We start from the raw sequence: 20,076 nt of genomic DNA, 5'->3' as shown, positions 1-20,076 counted from the left end.
AAACAAGAGAAGCCTTTTTATCGTTGTCCCGCGCGGCACTTGTTTTGTTATGACTTAAAGATACCCCCCAAAATCTTCTTTGTCTATTGAATAACGATTAAATTAACTTTACGACGCAATAGTGCGGTTAGTTGGGCGTCTTTCACCATTAAGTATGCACGCGGAAACAGTTTTATTTATGTAATAATCTCTTTCAATATATTTTGGTACGACTACAATGACATTTGTATGGACGCTTCATATGTTGGTACACAGTCGAAATAAAAATGTGTATTTCATAATAATAGTTGCAAATATAATGTTAAAATAAATAAGTGAATCGGTTATATGGTGTAAGAAATTTCGCCAAAAAATATTATTGGCGACATTTGTATGGCGAGATTTGTACGGCTATTTTGACCGTACAGATGTCGATTGTGGCATACAAATGTCGACATAGTGCCATACAAATGTCGAAAAGGCGTCATACAAATGTCCTCAGGGTCTTACAAATGCCACAAAATTAATAAATAGTGACATAAACATTTTGATACTGCCATACAATGTCGAAAATATGCCAAATACACATGTATTTGTAGGCGCTTTAGACATCTAAAGCGCCTTAAAAATTGCTAAATAGTGCCATACAAATGTCGATCTTCAAACATCCATATCTAGCAAACTATAAAAAGTAGAGTGGTGCCACGTACAGTATATTTTTTGTTGTTAAGAATCCTTCCTAAATCGATGATTATAAATCAAATTTTCCAAATATAAAAAATTGCCATACAAATGTCGAAAAAACACCCTCTTCAAAAATTTACCCAGCTGCAGTAGCCATCCGAACGTCATCTTTATTAAACAAAGGCTAATATAATGCTTTTGAAACAAAATAAACCGACATTTTGAAAACATTTGCTTAACTTAAAGCGCGAAACTTAAAATTTCATTCCGTGTAAACCACCCGCGAAGAAAGCCTCTCTGTCCATGCAAATATATTCAAATGCCTGTAAATCTCATTCGTTATCAAGCCTTAAAATCCCTCCACACTATGCTCCTCGCACTGCCGCGATGTTGCCCTCTCTCTCTCTCTGGCCACACACTACTCTACTCGCGCATTTAATTGCGACTATCCGCACTATAGTTCGTTTTTTTTAGTATTAGACAGAAGGTAAGCGATCTTGACATGTCTTTTTACTAAAAACCGGCCAAGTGCGAGTTGGACTCGCGCACGGAGGGTTCCGCACCATCAACAAAAAATAGAGCAAAAAAATCGCGTTTGTTGTATGGGAGCCCCCCTTAAATGTTTATTTTATTTTATTTTTAGTATTTGTTGTTATAGCGGCAACAGAGATACATCATTTGTGAAAATTTCAACTATCGCGGTTCATGAGATACAGCCTGGTGACAGACGGACGGACGGACGGACGGACAGCGATGTCTTAGTAATAGGGTCCCGTTTTTTACCCTTTGGGTACGGAACCCTAAAAATCACCATTGAGAAATAAGTCACAGCAAATATAGTAAGAAGAGGGAACGGTAAGAGTCAAAATAGGGAGCGGTGGGCATGACGAGGAACATGACGTGCGGCATGATGTAACGTTCCGACACTACGTGTCTGCATACTTTCCTCGCTACTTCCCATGCCACTCGACGAGTGTGTAGCAGGGGTATTAGGAAATACCAGCATAACCACTATAACCAGACTTGGATATCCGTAATAACTTATTCAAAAAATTCATAATAATATAAATTCCATTATTAGGCGCCCATTATTGAATGTTGGATATTTTGGGAATTCTTTTTCTAATGGTAGGATGGAAAATGCTGTCAATTCTGAATAGAATGAGCCAAATGTCCAGATTTAAAAGAATCATGTTTTCAATATTTATTTTAGAAAACGTCCACGGATAAATTCTAAATAAATTAACACGCCAAACTTCCAAAAAAATTTCCATCCAAATTTTAGGTATCTACGTCAAACAATTTCCGAGAAAAGTGTTCCGTGAAAAAAGTTTTGTACGGAACACTAATTAACTGTCAACGGGACCATCATTCGACGCGAGTAGGTTAGGTTGATATACATAAATATTATTATTTATGTATATCAACCTAACCTGGACAAAGAGGTTATCACGTTATCAAGTTTAAAGATAAAAGTTCCTTCAACCAATTTTTCACACACAAACATAAATTGATTGTCCCCCATTTCCACGAAGTCGGATATGAGTGCTGCATAAATTATGAATCCATTCAGTCTACATGGTTCCGTGCGATGGCAAATAACTTGGGCTGTCTGCGTTGCCGACGTTGAGAAATGGCGGTGCCCTGACGCATGACAGCGAGTTTTATAATGGAGCTGTGCTATGATAGTTCTGAGAGTAGTAGTAGTGGGTTATGGAATTTTTTCAAACTAAAATTTTCTGTAAAGGTAAATAAAAGCGTGAGTGTCGTGGAACCTTAGAGAGCATTTAATAAGTCGCCTTTAAGAGCATACCCCTTTGCCGAAATATACACAATTGTGCATACTTTTGTATGGACTGACATTACGTACAAATTGCCATACATTTGACGTGCCCCTCCCCCGCAAAAATCGGCAGACTGTTTTGCACAGAAAATGATCCAGTTATTAATGATCTAAGCGTGGAACACTGTGATGGAATTAAGTATATTACCTATATACACTAAAAAAGATACAAAACTACAAAAATACAAAAAAAAACATATCAGGTCGAAAACATCATATTATACGAATAATATGACTTTCAACTTTTAACGCGAAAGCGGTAAACAATTTAAATCTATCAGTGAAATATCTCTAAATACACCAAATTTCGTTTTAAATACGGTTTTTGATGCCGTTACATTAAACCACTAATTACAATTGCACTTCTCTATGAGCACCTATCTACAATCCTCTGTACGTAACGTACCTACTTCACAACCGCTTTCAAATCTTCTGTAACAATGATAGTGGGAACAATTTCCACCTCCACAAATCGGCTTAGCCTGACTACTGCGAATCACATAATCACCATTACTGGATACTGTCGATGGAGATAACAGTACCCCTACAGGCCGATTCGAACGTGCACTCACATCAAACCGATATTTAAATAATATTGGAATCACATCAGTTAGGTGTCATTCGCGCATTCAATTCGCTCAGACTCTGCACAATTAGTGCGAACGAGACGCAAGTGAGGCGGGGACTAATAGGAATACACCAAGAGAGTAGGGTACGCGGAGGGATATAGTTTAACTTACCATACTAGGAGGTAGAGGCTGGTCGCTATACAGTCTCAGCGGGTCGCTCTCGGACTGGGGCAGCGGTTGCTTGCAGTAATCGCTGCATTTCTTATCTGTGCAGAAAATAGGAATTACACAGAAAAATAAATATAAGTAAAATATACTCAGAAGGATTTCAAAGGGCCTAACGGAAAACACTTCCCTCGTTATTTCCAGTCCGTTACCGTCATACAAAGTCTATGAAGAATAGGAACGGAAGGAAAAAAAAAAATTGGGACATTTTTTCTCCTATCAGGATCGAAAAAGCTCGTGATATTGAGTAGAACTTGCATAAGAATTCCCAAATCTGAAAAAGTGTAGAGTATATTACAATTTTTAATCAAATGAACGTACAGTCACCTCACGGGATTGTTATGCCATTTAGGGTACTAGCTAAATAGCTTGTTCCATACTTACGCTATGGAATTTCCAATTTAGCTAGAACCCTACATGGTGTAACAATCACGGAGCGTGACTGTGCTCTGTCAAAGTGACCTTCACACTTCCAAGTGGTTTACATATAGCTGGCTTGCGCCAGTTGCACCCGTGACCTTGGCGTATGAGTGACATTTTTGTTTCTGACATAAAACGTAATATTAGACAGTCAGCATCCGTACATAGGCCCGTCAGCTATTTAGGTATATTTGACACGAACCACGAGCGGTTGCAAAAAGTAGAACAAAATCTCGTCTAGGCCGCCATATTAGATTCCAAGGCCGCTCTTCGGAAAGCTTAGCGCATATGCTACGGCCATCCAGCGTACATGTGATCCTTCATTTCTATCCTCTAGCCACCCACAAATGTACACTTTCCAAGGCAAATTATAGTTTTCATTTGTGTTGCCAGCATTGCCGACATGAGGAATAAAATAAAATTAATGCATTTTGTTATATTTGTATTATCTGTGACAGGGGGGTGTCACTCCGCAGTTTAGGTACATTTGGCCGGCGCGCCCATCAGACAGGCGTATTCGCTAGGTGCACGACTGGTGCTGCCGTCATTTTGGCGGACTTTCTACGTTAAATCTTATGGAGTAAAATTAGTTCAAGCGGCTGCCGCTAGTATTCATGGCGGACATTCCATAAGATTACCTGTGTTTGTGACGATCAGCGCCACTTCCCCCTCCACCGACTTCGCACCTAGCCAATAGCAGTGGGCTGCCGCTCGGCGTGCACGATAGTCGTGTCACGTGGCGGTCGCGCAAAATTGAAAATACACAATGGCTTCGAAACTTACTCCGCGAGAATCAGACATGCTATTTTCGGATAAAACATGTATGTTTACATAATCAACGTTTGTAATTCCTACATATTTATCTTAAAAACAATAAATCAGTGGGTATAGGTATAAAAACTTGTCAAGTGATAACCCCGTGCCGACACTCACAGCTCGGTCATAAAACTGCGGCGCGCAAAGGAGATTCACGGTTCGTGCGCGGTTATAAGTTTCAATTTTGCTTGCAGGCGGCGATATAGGTGTAATTTTATACCTAAACCTGACTTTTGTGAAGGGGTGAATTTTCTGTACGGTAGTACTATTAGTTATTCTGTGTCTGTGACTCGTTTCACGTTCTCTCTATCTCTGCCTCCGCGCACAATGTGATCGGGTCATTCTCGGTTATAAAAAGGTATGATATCGAAGAGAGCCAGAATTTTTAACTAATGTCCACTGAATCAATTTTTTAAACAAGCAGATACGTCTGCGAGCGATATTCCAAATTTTATATTAATGATTTAGTATGGGTTAGCACATTGTTACTGGTGAATTCTCAATGCAACTTGAGACTCCGGTGCCGTTAAAAAATGTAATCGTCTTTCGGTAGATGTCGCTATACGCCACCCCAAAGGCGTGTATGCATAAAGGAAGGAATGGAAAGATTTGCGATGTCCTGGTAGCCTTCCGTAGCTCAATTGGTTAATAAGAGCAACACACGAACTGTGGAGGATGCGGGTTCAAGTCCTGTCGGAAGTGTTAATGTCCACTGTAGTTGAAACTAGGGTCCATAGAGAAAACAAATCTTTGTAGATGTTCAAGTCTTGATTATACTGGTTTACAAGAATGCGATGGGAGGAACAGTCCCGCTACTCCTGATGTCCTATGTCCCTCGTTCAATTTGGACGATTCATTTGTAATCTCGTTATTGGTGTTGCCTATCGGATCAAATCTTTTTTTTGGTGCTTCGACAAAGTTGAATGGGGCTATTTGGAAACCCTATTCTATAATTGAATTAATTTATGATGTCGTTATACGAGTCGTACAATACTATAGTTGAAGTAAGTATCTACCTAGTATCCAAATATTACGAAATATACTTACAATTAGATACATTAAACCGTTAGATATTTACGTAGGTATGAGGTACCTATATTACATAATATATATGGTACTTTATTAAAACTTTATCGCTCAATAAAATCAAGTATAGATTGCGGACTATGCCTTAACCATAGGACAAAACAGAAATTCTCGAATGCGGGTACCTAAGTTATTATTTATGTTAAATATTGTACAATAACAAAGCAGAATATCAAATGTACAGAATTCTGTCAAACATAAAGTAAAGATAATAGCATTGTTCCAAATGTAATTAGCAAATACAGTAGAAACTTAATTAGTTTTATAATTTGCGGTAAAACTAATACGGTTCACAGGTAACCTAGAATAATCTAAACTAAATTACCACATTTACCGTTTATATTGAGTGAGCGTTTACATCTGGTTTGATTGGGAAATGACCACAGCTTACTAATTAATGCTACGATGTAGTTGAAGCGCTAAAAATGACGCAATACCGTAATAGTATTTTTTGCAACCGTTGTTTAAGAGAGGTCAAAAAAGGCGAGTGGCGTAAGTAACAATTTGAGGCGAAGCCGAAAATTGTTAATAAAGACGCCACGAGTATTTTTTGACTCAGTTAAAAAACGTTGCATACAATACTTTTTCTACGACCAAGCACTTTGAAATAAAATTGTAAAAACAAATATTTTTCATTCAAGAAGTAGCAAAGAATGGACGGTACGGGCGGGAAAAGAATGAATGAAATAAAAAACATGTCTATGGTTCACTCATCTATCAGAGATGGCAGTTAAAATTAGGTTGGCAACAATGTATTTCATATAATATTTTTTAAGTGGTGATTACACGAAGTATCGTAAAAGTGCCAAAAAGATACTGCGTGTATGCAAAAATACTTTTTTGGGGAATAGACTAAAGACTTGTCTTGACAACTATAAGATAGGGGTTTAAAGGTGTGTGCACGACCCTTTAAATGACAAATAAAAGGACGGGAGTAGAAAAAAGTATTAAAGTTGTGTTAAAGGGTAGAGTTTTATACTTTTACGGTAAAGCTTAAAATAGAATTTAGATACTTGCCTACGCAAAAACGCTTGTCCAGATTATTTAAAACAGTTTTATTATATTCGGTAAACCTGCATCATTCAGCCCTAAATGCCCTTTGCCCACGCAAAATAAACCCTTTTCAACGTATTAAAAAAAAGTGAAAAAACTGTAGACTAAAGCACTTATGTCATAATTTAATAATATATCTAAACATGTGGTGGAACAGATTGAAGGACTTTTACGCAAACAGCTACCTACTTTATTTTTCACTTATTAATCGCCTTAATATTTCTAACCATTTTTGAGATACAATGTGTTAAACATTAGTGCAAAAATCTGTATGTTTCAACCCTAGCAAGTAGATCCTGTTGAATGACGGCATGTGTCAATTTAACATGTAAATAACTTTGTAGGGTTATCAAAGATGTAACAATATTTCATTTTAATGATTTTATTTAACTTTTTAATCCAGCTTTACGATTACAATAACTCGATTGTAGATCAATTAGATAACCCTATCCTTTCAGCTCGGTCTCTAGAAATGTTCCACCCAGTATAAATTTAATAAGATAGGGTTTTAGACATAAAAAGACAACAACACAAAAACACAACAACACAAACACAAAAACACAGAAAGAGGAAAGTCAGCTCCTGGTAGCGGAAAGGAAAATCTTTCGTAAGATCCTGGGACCTATCAAGAGAGACAACGGCACCTGGAGGATAAGGAGGAATGCCGAAATCGAGGACTTGGTGGCCGGACCCAATATCATCGGCGAAACGAAATCCCACAGACTTCGCTGATTCGGGCACCTATTGAGAATGGGAGAGGACCGAGCTGCCAAGAGGGCGTACCTGGGAAGACCGACTGGTGGCCGCCCGGTAGGTCGGCCCAGATACCGCTGGGGAGACAGTGTGGAAGCGGATCTGCGTCAGCTTCAAGCCGATAATTGGCAGGAAACGGCGCAGGATCGGGAAAAATGGTGTGCTCTCGTTTCGGAGGCCAAGATCCTCTTTGGGTCGCTGAGCCGTAATAGTTAGGGTTTTAGAGCGTTCGGTTACCCGCACCGTGCAGCCGCGCCAGCAAGCGAACGTCCTAACGTGTAGTAGTAGGTACACATTATTTTATTCAGGTGTAGTCTGTGCGGAAAGAGAAGAGTCGTGGAATGTATGGGGCCCAATACATTCCAAGACTCTTCTCTTTCCGAACAGACTCTATTCAATGAATAAACTTGGCTTATTATTTATCCTTCGAAATCTCTTTCACTTTGATCAGCCATATATACATAACTTGACGGTATCCCTTCGCGTTTCCCTATCGTTTCCGTTAAATTACGTACAAACAAGCTGATGTTGATCCAAAGGAATCCTCTTACCATACCACGTCTATCATTTTGACTGACATACGCCTTGTTACGAGAAAATGTAAAACATCATGGGAACAGAGTGAACAGAGTAGTTCACATTTTGATATATGACGCGGTAAATACGTAGTAAGTACTTATTTTCCATTTTTTTTCACGGAAACGTACGAACCTGTGTTGCTATTTCAGTCAGTCTCGGTACAAAAAGTACTGAAGGTTGACTGAAGTACCATGACAAATACGAACGCATCCGAGAAAATACGATGATTATACACTACATCTGTAAGTTCTGTTAGTGAATATAGTACTTTTACTCAAGAAAATAAACGAAAAGTATCGTGAAACGTGCCTACCAGTCTACCTTGCTTCAATATTGTATGTAATTTTTTATATTATTAAATTGTGCTAGTTACTTTTGTTAATATACACGTACAGCCTACAGCTACTACGGCTTTTCTCTGAACTTCCAACCGAGGGGGAAATGAAGTCTTATTGGGTATATATAACTCATGATGTTTTCCTTGATTTCCTACAACGAAATAGCGTCCTGAATATCAAATGACATAAGTAAAGTAGGTACCTATATATTTTCAACAACTGATTCTCTCTGCTACTATCGCTGGTCACGCAACGTGTCTTACCGTTGGACGTTGGACTATTATTATGCAGGAACAGGATCATGTATAAGAGATATACTACTTCTCTTATTTGACAATGAGAGTTTCATTTTGATATAGGTAAATTTTGTCTTCTGTGTTAGTACAGTCGACGTCAAAGATATGTTTACATTGTTCGCCTTATTACAAAGGAGTAAGGTGCAAAAGTGTAAACATATCTTTGACGTTGCCCGACATATAAAGCCTTTTCATGCACTCTTGAAATAGTTTGAATTTGTGTAGATAAAAACGTATTTTGACGTTGTAATACGACGAAATAGAAGAGTTTGATTTATTTATATTACTTCAATACAATACTAATTTGTTTTTATAATAATTTTTAAAATAATTAATTGTGATTTAAAGCGCTCCTAAACATAATTCAGCTCCATCCAGCGAAATGAAACCAATTTAAGATCCTCCTCAACAGACAACACTTAAAAATCGCACTCAATATAGTTTTATCCGTTGGGGAGCTACGATGCCACAGACATACAGATGCACACGTTAAAAACTGCTCTTTCTAGGATCCCGTACCAAAAAGATACAAAAGGAACCCTTATGTTGCGACTCTGTCCGTCCGTCTGTGTCACATTGCTAAATATCTAGAGAACTCTACCGATTTAAAATTTGGAATATTTATGAACAAAGCTAAGTCAGATGCTATTTTTGTTCCGTCAGGAGTTAAAAAAAGTTAAAAAGCCAAAACAAAAATAAAAATATCATATATATATATTGTTGTTATTTATATCAAAATAAGCTTGAAATAGGGTTACTAGCGCCATCTAGTTAAGAATATGTATAACATGTGTCTATGCATCTGGTCTTCTTTCAAATAAAATCCCGTTACTTGTCAACCGTCATCCGTGTGTTTCATTACTTTCTTTAGAGGTTATGGGCTTTAATCCCGTATTTTAATTAAAAAGTATTAGTGTTTTTCGTGTTTAGTGCGTGAAAATGACTTCCAATTTTCTGACGAACGTGCCGAAGCTTAAGGGTCGCGAAAATTACGACGATTGGGCGTTCGCAGTAGAAAATTTGCTGATACTTGAAGGCGCGAACAAGTATCTGAAGGAAGAACCGCAAGCAGACGGGACTGCAACAGCAGCAGTAGAAACTGCAGATGCAAAAGCACGAGCTAAACTGATTTTGACGATTGATTCATCATTATTTGTGCATATAAAGAATGCAAAGACCACGAAGCAATTGTGGGCAACGTTGAAGACTTTGTTCGACGATTCAGGATTTTCGCGGAGAATTACTTTGCTTCGTCATTTAATATCCATCAGATTGGAAAACTGTGAAAATATGACGAATTATGTGACACAAATAGTTGAAACTTCGCAGAGATTAACCGGTACAGGTTTCAAAATCGATGATGAGTGGGTAGGTTCATTGATGCTAGCTGGTTTACCAGAACGATTTATGCCTATGATTATGGCCATCGAGCACTCTGGAATCAGCATAACGGCCGATTCAATAAAAACCAAATTGCTCGATATGGAATCAAGTCAAGTAAGTGAAACGGAATGCAATTCAGCATTAGTTGCAAAAAGTTACTTGAAGAAGAAGTGTAACAACACTAGCAAGCATAGACAACAAACCTCTCAAACGTCAAACTCAAATGTAAACACGAAGAACATAACCTGTTACAGGTGTAAGAATTCAGGGCATTATCGAAGCCAATGTCCACTGTTAAATGAAAAAACAGACAAGAAAAAGCAGACAAACGCGTTTAGCGTTGTTTTTCTTAGTGGAGACTTCAATAAAAGTGATTTTTACGTGGATTCCGGTGCGAGTCAGCACTTTACGGCGAATGAAACTTGGCTGCAAAATAAAGAGTTTTCGCCGGATATTCCAGACGTTATCGTAGCAAATAGTACAAAAGTTCCTGTTTTGTGTTCCGGAGATATGGAAATTACGACAAGTCACGGTTATGAAGTGAACGTGACAAATGTCCTGTGCGTGCCAGAGCTTACGACTAACTTATTATCAGTCAGTGAATTGACCAAAAATGGAAATACTGTAAATTTCGGTCCTAAGAAATGTTGGATTCGCAACAAACTAGGGAATTTGGTGGCAGAAGCAGACCTAGTCAACGGTGTTTACAAGTTGAAACTGAAAACAACACCGAGCTGTATGTTATCCTCGTCAACAGCTGATGGTCAGACATGGCACAGTCGCCTTGGTCATATTAACTCCGCTGATTTGAACAGGATGAAGCACGGATTGGTGGATGGAATAGATTTCCCTGGAACTTTCACGGGAAGTAAATTAAACTGTGAAGTGTGCTGTGAAGGAAAACAGTCAAGGTTACCCTTCTCACAAGGCACAAGAGCCACAGAGAGCCTTCAAGTTGTTCATAGTGACATCTGTGGTCCTATGGAGAAAAATTCAATTGGTGGTGCCAGATTTTTCATTATTTTTGTTGATGATTTTACCAGAATGACTTTCATATATTTCCTTAAAGCCAAGAGTGAGGCACTAAGTTATTTTAAGGAGTTCAAGTCAATGGTGGAAAACAGTCAAAACAAGAAAATCAAATTTTTAAGAACGGATCAAGGCCGTGAGTACTGTAGTAAAGAATTTGAAGATTTCTTAAAGAATGAAGGCATAGTGCACCAGAAAACCAACCCCTACACAGCCGAACAGAACGGTCTTAGCGAGCGAAGCAACCGTACGATCGTGGAACGAGCAAGGTGTCTTTTGTTTGAAGCCGGCCTAGATAAAAGATTCTGGGCAGAAGCTGCCAATACTGCCGTATACATAAAGAACCGGTCAGTAGCGTCGGGGATAGAAAAAACTCCATACGAGATGTGGACAGGAAAAAAGCCTAATTTAGAAGGTTTGCGCATTTTTGGAAGCCCTGTCATGGTACACATCCCGAAAGAAAAAAGGACAAAATGGGACAAAAAATCCAAGAAACACATACTTGTAGGATTTCCTGAGAACATAAAAGGCTACAGAGTTTATGATCCAGTAAAGAACCAAATCACAACAAGTCGAGATGTAGTGATTTTAGAGAAGAAGAATGAGGATACAGTCACAGTTTGTATAGAAAACACAGATTCAGTGGGGGAGTTGACAGAGGAATCTGTGGTTAAATTAGAGCCGATTAACCAGTCTAACTCCAGTGAGTCTGAATCAGAGTACCTTGATGTGGATGATGAAGGTGAACAGCATGAAGAGGAAGGACAGCAGCAGTTTTTAGAAGAGACAACTTATAGAACAGATGCTCTGTCACAGTTAAAATCTGAGAATCAATTGTCTTCAGAAGATGCTTCACCGAGACTAGAAGAGGTCACGGAGAGTTTGGCCGCTGTCAATGAAGAGAGACAGAAGCGACAGAGGAAAAAACCTGAGCGGTATGGTTTTGCAAATACATGCACCAGCAGCTACGTGGGAGAAGATGAGATGACGTATGCAGACGCTATCAGTGGACCTGAGAAACAACAGTGGTTGCAGGCGATGGCAGATGAACTGCAGTCTTTCAAAGACAACGAGGTATGGGAAGTTGTCGATGCTCCAGATAACGCGAGTGTAGTGCAGTGTAAGTGGGTCTTAAAAAAGAAACGTGATTGTGACAATAGAGTGAGATATCGCGCGCGGCTTGTAGCTAAAGGTTTTACACAAAAGATTGGTGTGGACTATCAAGAAACCTTTTCTCCTGTTATTAGGCACTCAACTTTGCGGTTACTGTTTGCTTTGAGTGTACAGTTAGAAATGGATATCACTCATTTAGATGTCACGACAGCCTTTCTTAATGGTCACCTTAAAGAAAGCATTTTTATGCATTTGCCAGAAGGTTTTCCTGTCACTGATACAAATAAAGTGTTAAAATTAAAAAAGGCTGTTTATGGCTTAAAGCAGTCATCACTTGCTTGGTATAAAAAGGTTGATGAAACCTTGTGTAACTTAGGATATACTAAGAGTAAACTTGAGCCTTGTGTATTTATAAAAAATCATAACAATAATTTGAAAACTATTGTTGGTGTTTATGTTGATGATTTTTTGATATTTTCAAATCATAGTATAATCTTGTAAAGGCACTGAGTCAAAAGTTTAAATTAAAGAATTTGGGTCAAGTAAAACAATACTTAGGCATGAGAATTAATATAAATAAAGATAAAAATGTCATTACTATAGATCAGGAGAATTATATAGAGATGTTGTTGAAAAAGTTTGATATGGAAGATTGCAATCCTGTTGAGACTCCTATAGAATGTAAATTGAATGTTGAAAAAACAAATGATAGTGAAGAAAAACTGCCATATCAAAAACTTATAGGTAGCTTGATGTATTTATCAGTATTAACTCGACCTGATATTTCTTATGCTACTAGTTATTTAAGTCAATTTAATAACTGTTATTCACATGTTCATTGGAACTATGCTAAAAGAATTTTAAGATATTTATTGAGAACAAAAGACTATTGTTTGAAATATTCCAAAGGAAAAGCAGAACTGGTAGGATTTGTAGATGCAGATTGGGCGAGTGACGCCATTGACAGACGGTCATATACAGGTTTTTGTTTTATGAAGTCTGGTTCTGCTATTTCTTGGGAGAGCAAAAAGCAAAGGACTGTTGCTTTGAGCTCATGTGAGAGTGAGTACATGGCTTTATCAGAAGCTTGCCGTGAAGCCATTTACTTGCAAAACCTTGAAGTGGAACTGATGGGTTTTAGTAATAAAATTGTAGTATACAATGACAGTCAGAGTGCATTGAAGCTGGCAAATAATCATCAGTCACATAAGCGTTCTAAGCATATTGATGTTAGATATAATTTCATTAGAGAAGTAATTAATAATGATATTGTGGAAACAAAGTATTTGCCAACCGCTAACATGCCCGCTGACCTGTTAACAAAAGGTTTACCAGAGGTGAAACATTATAGGTTTATGAAAACACTTGGTGTAGTTCAGAAATGATTTTTTATTAATGTTTCTTGTTAGTAAATCATTTTACATACCTATTTAGTTACATATTTAATAACTTGTGTTTTTGCCTGTAGAATTGCTGTTACAATAAAATAAAAAATTGTTTCACTGGTTTACACCTGTTATATATTAGTTTATTTGTTATTTTGATATAGTGGGGGTGTTGTTATTTATATCAAAATAAGCTTGAAATAGGGTTACTAGCGCCATCTAGTTAAGAATATGTATAACATGTGTCTATGCATCTGTTCTTTCAAATAAAATCCCGTTACTTGTCAACCGTCATCCGTGTGTTTCATTACTTTCTTTAGATATATGCGTAAAAAAAATATCGCGTAGTCTGTGCGGTAAGAGAAGAGTCGTGGAATCTATGGCGTCCAATACATTCCACGACTCTTCTCTTTGCGAACAGACTCTAGAAGCGAAGCGAGTTTTGCGCAGTTAGTAGGTTGAATTTTCGCTCCATAAGTTGAGGCAATCTCTGTTGCTCAGGAAATAAGAAAGCCTCGGAGTAACGCGATTTTGTATCGGAACGAAACTGATTGCGGATTTACATGGATAAAGCCTATCTAAGACGAATATTTGTATGCTTAGATGATAAACAAATATGTATAGTTCGGTTGAAATAAGATTTACATTGGCTCGCTGAATATTTAGAGTAAAAAACAAAACATTTTAAATAAATCCAAAGAATGCATTTAGGGAAAAATTAAGTGTGATCGAGCTTGAGTGTCGGCGTCCATATGTTTAAACAGCCTTTCTCTGTCTCTCTAAGCTGTCTCCCTCACTCACCGTAATGACACGGAATGATGTCAGGGTCTGAATCCTCCACCTGATCCATCTTCAGCTCGTACCGACTGCAGTAGTCGAGCTTGGGCGTGGCTGTATATGTGTTCAAACTGTCCGGCTTCGAGAACTCGAGGCTTCGTTGCATGTAGAGGGTGTTTCTGAGGAAATAAAAAAGTTAGATTGAATTAAACAATGAAAGTTTTTTTGAAATTTTGCTATTAATGCTATAACTATAGTAGTTTATGCAACAGTGATATAATAAGGGTTCTTAAAATTCAAGGGTCGAAGTTACAAAACGAGACGTAGTCGAGTTTTGTAAAAAAAGACCCGAGAATTTTAAGAACCAATTATGAGCTGTTGCATACATTACTTTTTCTATGACAGCTGGATCAAAAAAAAAAAAAAAAAAGTTATTATTAAAAAAAAAGAGTTATTATTAAAAAAAAAGAGTTATTATTTAAAAAAAAATGAGTTATTATTTAAAAAAAAAAAGAGTTATTATTGTAAATGAAAACATACCTCTTTCAATCAAGATGATCGGAACTTGTATCTTTAAAAAAAATAAAGCAGTTGTATTATACTCATAAGATGACTGCTAGCAGTCATCTTATGAGCCTATAGACAAAGCATTCAAATGACATTGCTTTAGATATCACTGTCAGTCATTTAATTGACACATTTAAGTGCTGGAGTAGAAAAACTAACTAATATGGCTCAGCGACCATAAGAGGACCTTGGCCTCCGAAACGAGAGCACTCCACTTTTCGTGCGCCGTTTCCTGCCAATTATCGGCTTGAAGCTGACGCAGATCCGCTTCCACATTGTCTCCCCAGCGGTATCGGGTGGCCACCATCGGTCTTCCCAAGTACGCCCTCTTGGCAGCCCGATCCTCTCCCATTCTTAATAGGTAACAGGCGGCCTAGCCAAGGTGACGATCGCTTGCGCTCTATCACTCTTCCATAGTAGTGTGACAGTGACATTGACAGTTGCGTTTCGTTCGCTACGTAGCGTTAGCGATTGGCGTGTTGTCTACGCGGCCTGTAGGTAAAAGTAGAAGTTACGAGTACACTTACGCTGAAGGCGGATGCTTGTCCATGTGGTGTCGGCGCGTCACATGCCGCCGATATAAGGCAGTGATGACACCGCAGACAGCAGCACACAGCAACGCTGATAGCGCTACTAGCGTCGCTAGCATTGGTGACAATGGTAGCGTTGTGCTCGCTCCTGTCACAAAATAAAAAAAACCGGCCAAGTGAGAGTCGAATTCGCGCACGTAGGGCTCCGTACCATTACGCAAAAAACGGCAAAAAATTACGTTTGTTGTATGTTTGTTGTTGTTTAAAAATTTCAAGTGTATAGCTATCACGGTTCATGAGGTATAGCCTGGTGACTGACAGACAGACGGACGTACGGATGGACGGGCAGACGGACAGCGGAGTCAGTAATAGGGTTCCGTTCTTACCCTTTGGGTACGGAACCCTAAAAACTAGGTCAATGCGGCCAAATCCGTCCGCGGGAAATTCTGTACACGAGCATTTTTTTTTTTCAAACAATAGTTTACAGTACATGTTTGTTAACTTAATCAAAAAAACAGCAATTTATTTTAGTTTCAGCAGTCAAAGGCAGACGGGCTCCAGTTGAAAAAAAAAAAGAAGAAAATATTATGCTCGTCTATACGCGGTATTTCCCCTAGACGGATTTGGCTGCATCCCTATTTGGAAAATAATTCTAGGACGGCGGATGCTTCTGGAGCATTGTTTCATTCACTACGATTGGTGCCGACTGTAGCGGAATGTCTACTTAACAGCTTGAAACTATAAACTCACCAGTGAACTTGTCAGGTGACCTTAAAGCTACAGTGTACAGAGACACCGCTTCGCTCCGCCCTTTGGCGTTTGCGGCGTATAGCTTCAGCGCGTAGCTCGACCTTCCATCTAGCTCCACTTCGAAAGTGGAACTGTTTGAACTTACGTTGGCATGGACCTAAGTAAAGAAACAAATGTTTGAAATTTGAATGGGCCAAATGTTTTATCGTCTGTCATCGTGGCCATCACTTTCGAATAGATTGACACGTGACATGATAGACGATAAAAGTGAAATCATCCTATCGGTTCATAGTGGTAACAGTTAATTCCACAGTTTAGCTCTAAGTTTCTCTCACTTAGGCTGTTGAAAAACCCGCGAAAATCCTACATTTATTTTAAACAATTTCATACAAAATATTCCATTAGAAGCTTCATCTGACTCCACACAAAATGTAAGATTTTAAAGAAATAAAAAGACAGTCTTACCAGCAGAGATGGTAATTCCAGCACCTCCATATAGAAGACCTGAGGTAGACCTCCATCGAAGCCTTCCAAGCACTCAACTTGCAAACCAACGGCACTTTGGTTCGTCACTGAGCAGTTCTGGAGTGGCATCGGCTTACCTGTAATTATGTTTAAATATATGTAAATGTAAAACAGTTCCGTTATTAGATAATGACAGCCATTTTCATGCCTACTTTACCTACATTTCTTTGCTTTACTTTACTCTACTTTATTTTACTCTCAGTTACTTTGCTTTACTCTACGCTACTTTATTTTACATACCAGCAGCTACGACCTTGTATACACAAGGGGCTCCCTGTCGCCCGACCGTGTTGGTGGCTGTACACGATACGGTGCCAAAGTCCATGTCTGTGATTGGAGTGTAGCGGAGCGTGGAAGTGAACCCGGATTTTGTGTAAGACCTGGTGAAGAGTTTATTAAAATTAAATAACAAAAAGGAATATATGGTCAAGGAATTTAATTTCAGTATCATTTCGTACTTTGTCGCAGTGAGAATAGTATAAGGGCCCATGCGGTCCCTATATGGTCCTTAGCGACTTTCTTATTGATTGTGACGACGTATATCTCAGGACTGGCCTTACAGGCAATAAGAATGGGGCATGAATGGGGCCAGTACAGCGGTGTGACACCGCTACAACGCGATTGGTTGATGAGTTCACATCACGCGCGCGATCTGTAGTTAGACTACACGATTGGCTCGAAATCGTGAGTGACACCGCTGAACTACTACCCTTTTTAGTACCCGTGACTCCCGTGAGGCCAGTCCTGAGATATACGTTAATGGTTGTGACTGTGATAAGATATGAAATGGTAAGAAAAAGGCCGTAAAATATACGAATTAGTGGAGTCGGGATTTAACACTTAAATTCGGCCTTCTATTCTGCATATTTCAGTATATCCACTCTGTGGTATTACTTCAAGCTGTGTTAAGCCTACGCCGGTCAGAATACACAATGCCTAATACCAACATGTTACCTAAGCCATGTGGTGTGCTAGCTAAAGGGTATTTTAGCTGATCGTGTCTATTCGTGGAACAGGTTTAAAACGTAGCTGATACCTTTAAATATCAAAAAACTGCTGCATATAACCCGTGTAAATTGTGTCAAATCAGTATCGCCAAATTGTACCACGGGACTTAATCGCGTATCGCGTATCGCGTAGTTAATCGTGTTTTAAATCTCAAAACTTAGATACGTGATTAAGTCCCGTTGTACAATTTAATAATGTGTAAAAATCGTGAAAGTTTAAATCAGTGTAGTGGCTCCAGACTCACACATTCATGTACACACGGTATACAATAATAAAAACCTGAATGGCGATGTAATAAATTATTGAAAAAATATTTAAATCACTCATTTCATTTATCCCCAGCTTAACTGTGACGCCATTAAAATGTTGGCTAGCGTATTTTGCGTCTATATTTAAATTGTGAAAATTAAATCCTTCACGGAAAATATTGATTTAAAAAAACGCCGAGGGCTAATCTAAATAAATAAATTACAAAAAATGTCATATTACATAGTCCTGCAAAAAAAAGAATTAATCTATTTAGGCATTTTCAGCAAATGACAGCCACAAAAATGCTACGTTCATTACTTTGAGAGCTCACAGACAAAGGGAATTAATTAATCAGAGTGTAAGTTTCACGCATTTCATTAATTCATAACATTTAATAACGTTTGTCATGGTAGCCGATTATGCTGTACCAATTTGTTATATTTTTGATCTTGTTATGATACCGCCATGCTTTAGAGTTTTAGACGATAGTGGACGACCGCCATTTTCCTCTCAAGATATTGATATGGTAACTATTTTTATAAATTTAATAGTTCTTAACTATAGCTGTGCCATTGCCCCTTCGTTTGATTTTGTGCGATTTTTCTGATTGTTATAAAAGGTAGGAGTGAAAAACAAATTCTACACAATTTTTAAAGCTAAATAAGTACTCTTTAACCTTTCGTATGCCTAGTCCTGCCCTTTAGGTGTAATTTACAGTTTCAAGGTTCATTGAGTAGCAAATTTTTCCAGGGAGGAAAATGGGGACTACGTTTGCATGGAGAAGCGGTCGTCTACTGTCGTCTTAATAACACAATTCCCGCTGCTATTCACTCGCACCAATCAGCGTGGGCTATCGTCAAGGTCGTGTCAAAACCAGACGGAACCCGTAACAATTTGTTTAACAGAACCGGCCTCAGGATGAGCTCAGCTCTTCTATTAAAGTAGGCTCTATTATAATTCGATGTGAAACTCATTAGGAAAGTGAGTTTTAGAATTATGTAACTACTTGTTTCATTTCAGTTCGTATCGTGCCTGACATTGATAATTGTAAATTCTGAATAAGCATCATTGATGTTGACGAAGTTGTTACAAATAATAGGTGTGTAGTATTTTATTCATAACGAGCTCTTAGCCACATTATATGTAAATAGCAGTGTTGGCCGAAACGTTAATGCAATTGAAAATGTTGGCCATTAACCATTATAAATTGAACCGTAAACTGTAATCGTCCGTTACGGTTTAAGGTTCAATTTATAATGGTTAATGGCCAACATTTTCATTGGCATTAACATTTCGGCCAACACTACCAGTGTTATGTATCCAATAGTAGGGTGTCCATTATTTAGCGATTTTTAGTTGTTCCGTACAAAAATTTGTTCACGGAATTCTTATTACAATTAACAACGCATACCCCACAAAACATAATGATACTACCCCAAAACAGAATGATATTTTTAAATTGGAGGTACATTAAGCTTTACGATTTACCTCCGACGTTTCGCGGACGGCGTCGCCGTTGTCCCCCTGGTTTCGGAGACGACTGGCTAAAGTTGACATCAGTATCTAGCCGCGCGTGTCTTTCAAACTATAATATTTCCTTTGAAGTAATGACGCTAAGCACAAAGAATTTCGTACATTGACCTGTTTTTATCTCTATCGCATGCACGTGATGCGCGTAATCATATTGCTGTCCCGCTCATGAATCCGGCGGTCAATGCCACTTTGCAAGCAGAATAGCAATATAATAATGCGCGTGCGATAGAGATAGGTCAATTTTCAGTCACCACACGGGATTGTTACGCCATTTAGGGTCCTAGCTAAATTGGTTGTTTCATACTTACGCTATGAAATGTCCAATTTAGCTAGAACCAGTGTTGTGAATAAAGCTTATTTTTAGGCTTAAAGACTCAAGCCCTCAAGACTCGTAAGTCTTGAAGACTCGACTATATTTGAGAATTGTATTTATTTATTTTACGCGTATGGATGTAAGAAATCGTCTTTGCCGCCTTTGAAGCGTTAAGCCTCGAGAGTCTTAAGGGTTCGAGTCTTTAAGCCTTAAAATGAGCGTTATTCACAACACTAGTAAATGGCGTAACAATCACGGAGCGTGACCGTTCAT

At 38.4% G+C, this 20,076-nt stretch overlaps 1 protein-coding gene across 1 annotated transcript; it reads right to left on the bottom strand.

The window, feature by feature from the left end:
- Positions 1–3,237: 3,237 nt before the first annotated feature.
- LOC134655740 (uncharacterized) lies at positions 3,238–16,370 on the bottom strand. The gene is made up of 4 exons (XM_063511206.1): positions 16,176–16,370; positions 15,423–15,573; positions 14,353–14,507; positions 3,238–3,341 (listed from the first exon to the last, which is right to left on the bottom strand). The coding sequence occupies exons 2-4, from the start codon at positions 15,542–15,544 to the stop codon at positions 3,238–3,240; spliced, it is 381 nt and encodes a 126-aa protein (XP_063367276.1). The 5' UTR covers positions 15,545–15,573; positions 16,176–16,370.
- Between the last annotated feature and the right edge of the window lie 3,706 nt (positions 16,371–20,076).

Source organism: Cydia amplana, chromosome 17 (genome assembly GCF_948474715.1).
Source record: "Cydia amplana chromosome 17, ilCydAmpl1.1, whole genome shotgun sequence".
In the NCBI taxonomy this organism is placed as follows: Eukaryota; Metazoa; Arthropoda; class Insecta; order Lepidoptera; family Tortricidae; genus Cydia; species Cydia amplana.
This window is presented reverse-complemented; position numbering and strand designations above follow the sequence as displayed.